Below are 12569 nucleotides of genomic sequence, written 5' to 3'. Positions count from 1 at the left end.
AAAGTACAATTTAACTACTAAATTTAAAGTGTCATTTAGCTTGGTTTCAGACCGTTCGAAATTGTAATATGTAATAGTATTTTTTATTGCAGCATTAATTTTGTTTTCGATAATTCTTATATCAATTCTACGGATAACCAACGATCCCTACTTCCGTTAAAATTTTATTTAGTTTTCCTATTTATTTATATAAAAGTGAAATAAATATTCCGAGAACCTTCAGAGGCAACGAGATCATTTTATGACTCAAAATATATTTTTTGAAATCAGGCTAAATACCATCCAATTTAACGATGCATTTGCTTCATGCAAAACAAAAACAAAAAACAGCGACGTGGACATACAGTAGAGTATACATGTACATGTTATATACAAATGCCCGAGTAAGGTGACAAGCTACAACACTAGCAATAAATTGGGCATTGTAAGTGCGATATTACAAATGGGATATTTGGAGAGCTAGTCTGACCACAGAGGGCTCTTTATTGCACACAGTTCATTTTTCTTTTAATTTATTGGTTTCACTAGAAATGAAAATATTATTGCTTAGCATTAAAACTAAGATAGTGACAAAATGTTAACATATTTCTTACATGTTTCATATTGGTTTGTTTTTTATTCGGATATTAGTGAAAGGCTACACAGGTCTATCTTTACATAACTGTCAATACTTTTGAACTTAAGAAAGGCAAGTCAATATCACTTGCTGTCAACTCTTAAGCTATTCTAATCGAATATTGAGATTTTATCGTCATTTATAACGCATCGACGTCTCCAAATTGTCCGCCCAAGTTTGCGGCAAGGAACGCGAACCATAGATCCTCGAGTTCACAGTCTAGCACGCCGACAACTAGGCCAATCCCGGCCCAAGTGAATGGGTAAAATTCCACTTGCAAAAAAGACTACAAATACTAGCTTGTATAATTACTTGATGATGTAATTCAGTAATAACTATCCTTGCGTTAAAGGTTCCTTTAACTCTGAAATTACCAATTTGCTTGTATAACGTTCACTATCGTTAGGGTCCAATATTTTATCCTACAACACTCAAAGTAAATCAATAATTTTCTATGTAAATATACAATGGACACCATTGTTAGTTAGTGAGGTCAATTGCAATATTATTATTTTTGTCTACATATTTTGTATGGCTTGTGTTATAAGGGACTCTGAAACGAATAACCATTGACCCATAACCAACAGGATGCATAAATGGTTTAGAGATATGCTATTTAAAATGTTGATGGTAACCCTAACTGTAATTCTATGGTTAACTGTGAGTTATCGATTTTATTTTTTTTCTAAGTGTTTCCCAGTTATTACAACTGAATAAGAGTTTAAGTTTTCGTATTACTTCTGTCATGTTTAGTGTTCGTCTATTTATTTATATAATTTGTTCAGCAATTATCTAAGTATTAAGCAGTTTTACAAGTTATTATTTATGAATAACTTTTCTGCACAATTTAGAATTAGTACAAGAGTAGCTTTTAATTTAAACATGAAAATTGATAGCGTATCTATACGTTCACACATTGTTGTGTATTAAGTTACTTGTGGAATTAGACTGATAGCTCAACTACGGCCTTGATATGTCTGATAACATACCAAAGACAAATACAGATACACATGTATATATAGAACTTGTATTTTTCATCTACTTGTTATAATTTCTGTCCAGCTGATTCGTACCTACAAAAATACAATGCTTAATTGTTGCTCCACATTTTTTTGTCGACACAAAATCATTAGAAATATATTACATAAGGAAGAAAACATTTAAATGATATGGCAGTCATCATTACTTCTTGTACAATTTAATAAGATGTATAGATTACATAAAACGTACTCTATCCCTCCCCTATTCAATTAGTTAAAGGAACAGGTAGCATTCTTACCACTGCTGTATTTCACCATGTGCATTTTGTTAACGCGTAAAACGTAGTGTTATCAGTTTTTGAACATGAACTTTAACCGGAAAATCTGTGATCTAGGTTCAACTGATAAGGTGCGAAATACAAACAGAAACGGATGCACAAAGAAACGAGATCTTCAACGACAAGTACAGGTATGCATTATGATTGTTTTATATCGATATTTGACATCCCAGGGTCCATTGCTAAGCATACTTTCAGTAAATTAACAAATATATTTTGACGATCCTGTATTTTGTTGAATTCAATATTGTAGTTATAGATCTTAAAAACAGGAAAAGCATTCTTAAAAAAATACAAAAATATGCCGCAGTCTATCACAGAATATTAATCTCTTGAAACTGATCATCATTCTTGGATTCTTTCTTCTTATTTTGATAGGGTATTTACTTGAATTATCAAATATTATTTTCCGTTAATCAGCCATTTTTAGAAATTCTGTCTCGACAAAACACTGTACCAGAAATAATTTCGTAAAACAGAATTTCTACTCTAATTTAGTACCCCGGTGGGTCATCGATAAGTTTACGGACTTACAACGCTAAAATTCGGGGTTCGATATCCCGTGGTGGACTAAGTATAGGTAACATTGTGTATCTTTGCGCTTAGAAAACAACTACTCTAATATACACTTCACTTGATGGATCGAGGGAAAAAAGTTTGGAATATATCCATGTTGCTCATTGAATAGGTAATTAACATCTTTCGAAATGTTTAAAAATTAGGGAATTATCTTATGATATTAATACGTCATGCTATGTGAGGTTCCGAATATTCTTTAGGTTATAAGTTACAAAAAATGGACGTAAGACACATCAATGGGTAAAAAAGGTTAATGTTAATGAATAATATTTGTTGTGATAACATTCCTGTACTGGATGGAGTCAGCAAGTTAATATTTGTTGTGATAACATTCCTGTACTGGATGGAGTCAGCAAGTTAATATTTGTTGTGATAACATTCCTGTACTGGATGGAGTCAGCAAATTAATATTTGTTGTGATAACATTGCTGTACTGCAAATTAGTAACGAAATGTGTATCTTAATGAAACCGTAAAAATATATCAAATTCACTACGTAATTTATCCATGCGTAGTAAAGGAAAACGGGCCATAGAGAAAATCTTAGATTGTTTTAGTTAATTTGATATACAGATACGCAGTGCATTTTCTACCTTCTTATTTTTATGTAGAATTTTTCAAAATTTGCCGTCTGTTCTATGTATGTTCGATTTTTACATAACACATGGTTAAGAAAGTCGTTAAATTGATTTTGTTCTACCTATTTTTGTTCTTTGCCATTCCCTAATGGTTAACACTTGACCTGCCCATAGGAAGTTATAGCTGTAAAGCTGCACTTTGTGCATGAAGGTTGACAGCAATGTCCTCCAATGGTAGGTCAAGCGATGCCTCGAAATTACAAACTCTCTTACGTTTGAATGGCAATGACCAGTCGCGTAGTTAGAGGTATTTACTCTGGGTAAGTCTGATATTACAAATTCAACTAAATAATGTAAGATTTACAGTATGGAATATAATTTTGAATGAATTAGCTTGTAAATAAGTATTGAGGGAATAGAGCCAGCATGATCAGTTCACAACTCCAGTAAAAGTGACTGTCAACGTTCAACACAAGTACATACACTGTGTTTGTGATTATCAATAAAGATTGTTTTCATTGTCTTTCACACTTTGTGCCAAATCCATTTATTCCTTACTACAGACATGGTTTTAGCAGAAATATTGTTCTAAAGTTGTGAATTCTTCATATAGTAAGAGCATGAAGTATATTAAATCATAAGTTTTTATTTGCCAATTTGGAAAACAATGGTCTCAAATTGCTAAAATTTAGAAGTACTGGAGAAATGTATAAATCCAAATGAAGGCAATTCCATATAAATGGTTTGTTTGTTTGTAATTAAATACAAAGCTATACAATGAGCTATCTGTGCTATTCCCACCACAGGTATCGAAACCCGATTTCTAGCGTTGTAATTTCACAGAAATACCGCTGTACCACTGGTAATTTTCATAATTTTCAACAAATATCAACACAACCGTACTAACCAAAATTTAATTTTATTTATTTTCTCGGAAGTATTTTATTCTACAGATTATAGAATTCTATAATTTGGATTACACTTTCGTGTATTTTCATGGTATTCTTAACTTATGCTTGTGGTATATAATTTTAAGAACTTTGAGTGAGAGTAAAGAAGAATATATAACAATTGGTCAACCATACTATATCTGCTCTATACAGTGCCAACGAGGTCTTTCGCCTAATACCAGAGCTCATCATGCCGGCTGGGGGACGACAGGCACAGTAGTGGTTTAGACGCTATTTATATTATTAGATGGCATGCTCAACAACAGTTATGTGCGAATTAGATTAAGTTGGTGAATATGCCTTTACACATTTTGGGTCATTTGCAAATCAGAATTAAGATTAATAAAAAGGCAGTTTGCAGCTCAACACGTTTCCATTTAGTAAAATCCACGGAAACTGCCACAAGGTATTCTGTTAATCTATTGTTTCTCATCAAAAAGACGTGATGATATAATTTAATTAGCAAGTAAGTTACAACTGGAAGCCAGTTTTTATAGAAAGTTTTATAGATTAATACTAACGCCTGCCTTTAATAAATGACGTGTTCTAAGATATGCAATAGATTTTGTTCCTACTACGCTGGTGCTATCTCGTGGCAATTAGTTATATAAAAAATTTTCGTTACGAAACAAAAAAGAAATTTATGGTTTGCGACAGATCTTAAACAACCAACAAATATGCAAGATATTTGAAAAGGATGAGTAAATTGATAAACTTGGTTTATGTATTTTTACTGAAATTAATAAATTGTGGAGAATGAAAATACGTTTATTTTGTTATTTTACATTTTTGATTGACCATTTTAACATGAAATGACCCAAATGTGATATCAGTCAAAATATATTTCAATTCAATTTTAGGAAGTTTTCAGGAATTATTTCACTTTTTTTTTTCACCCTCTAGGTACAGATGAAGTTCTTTTCAACGTACTGGTTTGTTGTTGTTTTAGGAGCAAACACTCTGGTAACTGTACAGTGTTTCAGTGCTTCGGAATGTGGGCAGGGCTTGGAAACAGAGTGGAATCCTTTTCCTAATAAAGTAATCGGTTTTGACCAGTCTAAATCAAACAATGCTTCCATCAAAGTGAACCAGATATATTATACTGATAAACTGGAGACCTGCTTACAAGAATGCTGCAGTTCCAAATATGGTAAAGAACCTTAGTAGTAGAAGTAATAACATTAAGCTGCAAGAAATATTGTTAACACCAAGGCTGCTCAACTGATAAAACAATGAATTCTAATCATTATATGCAATACAGTTTGAACATTCTATGGAATTAGCTATGATGATCGCTAGGTATTCATTTGTTTTGTTTTGATATATGTAGGTAGTTTGCTTTGATCAAAAGTTAATATTAATTATAACTCCAAACTTGGCAAACACGAAAACTCTTACGCTGGCAAATCTGATGAAACATCATAGTAAACTTTAAAATAGTTTTAATAACTCCTTTTTTTTTCTCTTATCTAATATGACTTTCAAGTAAAAAAAAAACATTAAGAGCATTTCAGTACATTCCTAAGACGATGCTAACGAAGCATTTCACTCAACACCCAACTTAACAAGACGAACTAGCTGAGAAATTTAAACTTGAGAGGCATTAGGTTACGGAAGTGTATAATGTCCAAGCTGGCAAAAAATTTAGCCTTTTTTAATGAATCAAAGGTTATGAGACATATGAGTGAGGCTGGTAAATAAGAAAACTGTCTGCAGGCAGTGAAGGGTGACACAGACAGAAATGGAGCTGGAATACCAACGACATGAGGTAAGGTTCCCTTACTTACCTCCAATGGTAGAGCCTTATTTTCGTTTTTTTTTTTTCATTTCACATTTCTTGGAGCAGTCACCTTCTCCAAACTGTCTGCAGGCAGTAAAGGGTGATATTTTTTTTTAAAAATGGCTTGAGAACCACATCTTGCTCTCCTAACGTTTTCTTATTGTATGTTTATTTATCTTTCTTTAATTTGTTTGTTTGTAGTTAAGCACAAAGCTACACAAAGGGCTATCTGTTCTCTGCCCACCACGAGTATCGAAACCTGGTTTCTAGCGTAGTAGGTCCGCAGACATACCACTGGCACTGGGGGGGGGGGGCTTCTTTCTTTAACATGCGAGACTAGCGAATGGAGGTTAAGACTGATAGATGGTTTATCCCCACCGCAACTTGGGTCCTTCTTTAGCAGTTGCCTCCCAACCCAGGGAACACCTTGAATCTCACACTATTGGCAGTGTTCTGGTGATCTTTTTGATTTATGCAGTATTTTTGTTGTAGTTGTTAAGACTTGTTTTGATAACTAAAATGTTTTTTCCTCACAGGTTTAGGCTTGCAGTTTCTAACACAGTCCTCTTTGATATTAATCTTTGCTTGACTGTTGAAATAATATTTATATATGTACACACACATACACACATCTTTAACTGGTCGGATATGGATATCAAGTAAAAAACTCACTAAATGCGTCCTATGAGATAACCAGCACAATGCAATTTGAATGTAATAATCAATCCACGAACACACGTTTTGGCCATAAGGTGATTCATTCAATATTTTTTGTGAGAGAACCATATTGTCCAAAAGTCAGAACGTAATAAAACGTATATGACAATATAAGATTATATACAAATGAAAAGCATTTCAGCGTTTGTAGTCAATATATATCATTTAGTAACTATTAAATTAGGTTCACAGTTGTAGTTACGCCTAAGCAACTTTCAGTTTAATCTGAGATCATCACTTTTTCTCAGTGCAGTAACATTATTCTAATTGATAAGACTCTTTCAAGACTATTTAACAGCTAGTAGCTTACTTTCATTTTCAACATTTGTTTTTGAACATTTTCCAAATACAATATAAATACTACTGTATTTATAAATAGAGGATATGGCTTTTATGGCATTCTTTGCAAAGTATGGTTTAACTATGGGCTATATGGGTACACGGTGTTATGTGGCACACATGATTTTTATGCGTGATTTTAGAAGTTCTGACGCATAAGTGCTACATTTTAATAAAAACGTTTTCCAATGTTAATGTTATCACTTGATTTGGGTTTCAAGGTTTTGTATATTAAATTGCTTCTTAATTATGTACAGAAGTATTGTGACAGAGATGCTGTGCTGTAATAATGTGGTAAAAATTTATATGACGTGGTCTTTGTCGAATCTAGCTTATCAACACATGGAAGCTCCCCCCCTCCCCCACAAAAAAAACAACTGAAATTTTATAATTAAGACCCAAAGAGTGTAATTTTCTACTGGTTACTGATATTTCAATTTAGTTCAAGCAGCAGGTTAAACTTGATATGAAATAAGTAGTTAAAATATGTTAAAAATGTAATTTATTTTGATAAAAATCTTCGTTTAACCAGGCTTTTTCATCGCTTAAGTCAGTTTCTCTCATTAATAGATAACTTAGGACTATTCAAACATTGCATCATATTTTCATTTCGTATATTTATTTAAAAATTTTATTCTTTAAATGATTCGTAATACTCCAGTGTATTTGATACAAATTGTTGTTATACTGATTATTGTGTAAAAAATTAATATCACAAATGCTAATTATCCAAACCTAAAAACAGAAGTTTCAATTCATTATTTTATTTCTAGGTGAATGCAATATCCTGGGATATAGTAGGAAAGGATTTAAGTTCAACTGCTATCATTGGTTTTGTTTTCCTTTGACGCTGTGTGTGTTCATGGAGGCTCAAGGCACCGACTCTTACATACTAACAGAGATTAATAAAATAGCTAATGAAACTCATTTTAACAATGCTAAAAACTTTGGTACTATTGACACAAAAATATCTGCTTCTAAGATGAAGACCATGACAACAACATTCCAGGCTGGTTACAAAGAAAGAACACAGGAAGAGAGCATACAGTACGAACCTCAAGATTTGGTTACTAAACCTACCCTGAAGCTTAAGTTAAATCATGGATTTACCGACAACAAAGAGTTTCAAGATAATTTTGTAACAAATGCTGTATCTTATGCTTCAGTCGCAGTCGGTAACGAAGATACTACAAGAACAAAATCTAACTTTGGTCTTCATAAACTAGATGGAGCTCCTTCTGGGACTGGAAACGAAAGAAATAGTTTGTCACAGAAACATCTTAATGAGATGAAAGATACCGAGAATGATGACTCGGCTGCAAATTCAAAAACATCTTATGGTTCGAAGGATACTTTTAATATTTCCAATGAGAATATTCTTACAGGTAAAACAAGTAAAAAATTTGAAGCCAGTGTTGTCTTTAGTACCGGAAGGAATAAAGAAAAATCAATAGAAGTTAATGACAATAAGGAAGTTGTCACTTCACCAAGTTTTGATATTTTTTATTCAAAATCTTCACCACCATCGTCTTTGGATAAGGCTGAGCTTCAAGATACTTTCAATAATTCTCACTTCATTAAGGCTAACAATTCACATAACCACAATACATTTAAGCTAGTAAATTCCAGAAATATTTCTGCGTCAGTATTTCCTTTCGATATTGTGAACAAGGCTTTAAATATAAATATAAGTTTGACGACTTTTGACGCCACAATCGGCAACACTTCAGACAGAGACACCTACATCATCGTTACTAGTCATAATAATGCTAACAGAACGTTAGAAATAAATTATGCCTTTACGTACGAAAACAATTTAAGTTTAAATACGTCATCAATTCATTTGGTTATTGTTTTAATAATTGGTTTAATAATAGTGTTGATAGCAGTAGGCTTAGTGGCGTCGCGTGTTTACGGAATGTGGCAACGACGCCATTATTGTAAGATGGACTTTTTAATTGAAGGCATGTACCATTGACAAACCTAAGAAAACTGTCATCAGTAGGTGTTCCTCATATAGGCATAAAAAAATATGTATGAGGCATTCGTGATAGTTTCCTTTCCCATGTTATTATAGTTATCAGAAACTGTCTACTTGTATTTAAAACCGTGAATTTTCTATAACGTAAGCGATTTCAAATCAGATTATTTTTGAAGACTAAATCTGAATGTGCTCATTCGTGTTCGATAAAAGAATAGTTTTAAAGAAATCTAAAATGTTCAAAGCGTATTTTGTAATTTTTTCTAATTGTGGATGCGTTGCGATAGAGAGATACGTCTTATTACATCAGTTTTTTTAACTATAATGTAAAAAAAAAAGAATGTGAAATCAAATATATGCCCATCTAAATATTTGTTGACCAATATTAAATATAAAACTAAAAAATTAATTATTGTTTATAGAAAATTATTAACAAAAATATTAATTGAATTGATTTGTGATTTTCTTTTGTCTAAATTTTATTGAAATTGCGGTTTAAAATATTGATATGCCTAATTTGATCAAATAGAAGCATATATTTGAATTTTTATGAAGCTAAATAAAAATAACTTTTCTATTTTATATGTGAAGTAGTGATTTACCTCACAAACTGAAAGTTAATATACGTTTCAATAAATAAAGCATTACAAGCTTTCTTTCATGCAAGCTACTTATATGTCTTTGAATTAATACTTTAAATAATTTTGTTTCAATAATCAACTTTCAGTATATTTTCACGTATAATATGCAATTAAGCTCGTATATTGTAAGACATTTCGACAAATATTAATGTTACTGGCATCAGTGCCAACACCTGAGATGCAAAAAACACTAAATATCGAGTGTGTATAAGTTTTTAGTAACACAGAATCTGCCTCCTATTTCATCGTTTAATTGAATTTTACATTAATCACATTTAATATATCGGAATGAAATTCCTGATACAAATAGGCACTAATAGAAAACAATCATAATGTATACTTATTCTTGGTTGATGGTTTACAGTCTAGCTCCTAAGATCAGTGGTCACTATCTCTTTGCTCAATATGTCATAGAAATGTTACGTAAATTTTAATCAATACAAAGTTTTCGTTAAAGACAATTTCATGTCGTTGAGTGGTGGTGGTGTATTACCTTGAATGTCTACAATCAATCACTTGACACAAAAAGTAGATTTCGGTATTTGCTCTAATCCAAATACTTGCCAGTAGCTTAAACCAATATCGAGGGAACAAATGCACACTTGTTTCTGCATAGAAGGCATTATAGTTAACAGTATTTGTTTACCAAAAGTACTCTGAACTGTACACAATAATTACAGATACTTAACAGGCACTGCTTGAAGGTTGAATTAACTATCCCTGTAGCACCCTGTTCACTTCTTCATATGTCTCATTACTTGTGTCTGACGGCAAATTCCATAAAGTCTGTTTGATATGCTTAACTTTTCCTGTGTTGATAACTCGATGTATTCCAGAGTCAAGTTGGTTAGCCCAAGAAATCCATGTGGGCTTTAAAAAAATACAAATTTTTAAAGAAAAACCTGGTTAATTTTTGTTTTTCTAGCACTGTTATATAAACTTGTTTGAATTAACCGATAGTTCAATATTTTCTTATAGTATTTCCATTAGCTTATCGTAAGTAACCTCAGGCACCAGGAACTAGATTCGGGTGTCTCTCACAAGATATGGAAGGATATTGTCATACCTGATTGAACATACAATTTATTCTAGAAAAATGGGGAGATTAGTAATAAATGCATTTTTAACTAAACAGAAGATTAATTCTGTAATGAAGTTTCATAACCTAAAAATTAAATCATATTCACATCGGATGCTAATTTTAAAAATAATATAGCTTCCTCTCTTGTAGATTCCATCGCCAAGTGATGGTGTATAAAAGTATCCTGAATAATTTCCAAAAACCTATCCCCCTCACCGTCTGACTCAAAAATGTTCACAATCAATACCCCTGAAATTAAAATCTCCCATAATAACAACATATTTTTCAGCTACCATTCTAATCTCATTATACAATTAACTTCTACATTCTGAGCTAGTGGTCTATAACAACTCCCAATTACAAGACTTTTCCCTTTATATCCACTAACCCAAATCTCAGTGATATTTTCATTAATATCCTCTAACTCAACAAGATGCAATTCACTCCTCACATATAAAGCTACTCCTCGCCTTTTTTCAATACTCTCTCTCTAGTAAATAATATGTAGCCTTGTACTTCCAAAAAACATTTATTTCATAAAAATTGTTCAAATCCAACCAAATCTCAATGATACCCATAATATCAAAATCCTCAGTTTCCACAACCGCCTTGAGCTCATCATTTTTATTTCTATTACCCCTAGCATTACATTACAATAGTAACAATTAATCATAGATTTTAAAATTTATTTATATTATATGCCTCTTGTACATGTCTTCCTGTTAATTATATTTCATATTTTACTAATATCGTAGCCCTCATCTCTGTCTAGCCCTAGTTTAAATATACTACTGCAGCTGAGTTAATAGCCCTGCCTTCTTTAAGTATAAGCCATCCATTCCATAGAGATTAACGTTCCCATTAAAATTATCCCGCAAATCCAACCAGCCTATTTGCTCATCCCTACATATTGATCTAAGCCTAGCAGTCAATCCTAGTGACCTACTTATTATCTCATCCCCTCAATTTATTCTTGGCAATATCCCTAACAAAATCAAGTTATGATCCCTTTCCTTAAATGTCCTTATCAGTGTTTAATACTTATCAATAAGATCCATTTTTCCTTGCATCATTAGCCATAACATGTACCACAAAAACCCCATTGCTACTAGAACCCTCAATTATCTCTCTGGTTCTGTCAGTTATATCCTGTACCCCTGCTCCTGGATAGCGCAAGCATATTCTTTTGCTCCTATTTACTCATGGGAAAGATAAACGCGTTTAATACCAGCATCTAGTTCCTGGTGCCTGAAGTCGATTACGTTAAGCTAATGGAAATACTATAAGAAAATATTGAACTATAGATTAATTCAAACTAATTGTTATAACAGTGCCAGAAAAACAATAGAATTACTAATCATAGTATTTATATCTCATTTATAAAAATTTAGAAAAAAGTGAACATTTTCTAAAAAAGGATTTTTCTGGGAAGTAGTACACAGGAAAAGCGTTCGGTTGTGCTGATATAAACTGTAATGTTTTTATATATTAGAAGTGGTACCCTTTATTGAAGAAATAACAGTTTTTTTAAGTCTGTACATGAGAGTTTGATTATATCTTTATTGATGCAACTTGTAAATATTTTTTTGGTAATATATTTACAAATTACACCAATAAAGATATAATCAAACCCTCACGTACAGTCTTAATGAAAATCATGTTTCTGTTGTGAAGAGAATACTTTTATTTAAAATTGTGTTCTGTGATAAAGAAATGGTTGTTGCACATACAGTAGTTGTTTCTCTGTCTGAATCTAGAATACCCAAAGTGTTAAATTTTTTATGGATTTTTGTTTCTGATGCCATTCAATAGATGGTGCCACGTGGCATTTATTATTTCGGCCTTATACATAAATACATATATTCACGCTACGTCCATTATAATAAGGTCCGGCATGGCCAGGTGGTTAGGGCGTTCGTCTCGCAATCTGAGGGTCACTAGTTCGAATCTCCGTCCCACCAAACATGCTCGTCCTTTCAGCCATGGGGGC

General features: G+C 32.3%; 1 protein-coding gene across 2 annotated transcripts; it reads left to right on the top strand.

Annotated features, from left to right (window-relative positions):
* Window positions 1-1909: 1909 nt before the first annotated feature.
* LOC106475707 lies at window positions 1910-9195 on the top strand. 2 transcript variants are annotated; one of them, XM_013936386.2, is made up of 4 exons: window positions 1910-2065; window positions 4194-4330; window positions 4944-5190; window positions 7650-9195. In XM_013936386.2, exons 3-4 carry the CDS (start codon window positions 4950-4952, stop codon window positions 8852-8854), a joined length of 1446 nt encoding a protein of 481 aa, XP_013791840.1. In that variant the 5' UTR covers window positions 1910-2065; window positions 4194-4330; window positions 4944-4949; the 3' UTR covers window positions 8855-9195. The 2 variants fall into 2 exon arrangements, with proteins under 2 accessions (XP_013791840.1, XP_022236666.1); XM_022380958.1 differs by lacking the exon at window positions 4194-4330 and having other exon boundaries at window positions 1942-2065.
* The last annotated feature ends 3374 nt before the right edge of the window (window positions 9196-12569 follow it).

The sequence above is a fragment of the Limulus polyphemus genome, unplaced genomic scaffold (assembly GCF_000517525.1).
Source record: "Limulus polyphemus unplaced genomic scaffold, Limulus_polyphemus-2.1.2 Scaffold149, whole genome shotgun sequence".
Lineage (NCBI taxonomy): Eukaryota > Metazoa > Arthropoda > Merostomata > Xiphosura > Limulidae > Limulus > Limulus polyphemus.
This window is presented reverse-complemented; position numbering and strand designations above follow the sequence as displayed.

Bases quoted from the DNA above. Each gene is read 5' to 3' on its own strand.
- LOC106475707 (XM_022380958.1), top strand. From the start codon at position 1,961: ATGAACTTTAACCGGAAAATCTGTGATCTAGGTTCAACTGATAAGGTG. The intron at 2,066-4,943 runs GTATGCATTATG...TTCACCCTCTAG, and splicing joins ATCTTCAACGACAAGTACAG to GTACAGATGAAGTTCTTTTC. The intron at 5,191-7,649 runs GTAAAGAACCTT...TTTTATTTCTAG, and splicing joins ATGCTGCAGTTCCAAATATG to GTGAATGCAATATCCTGGGA.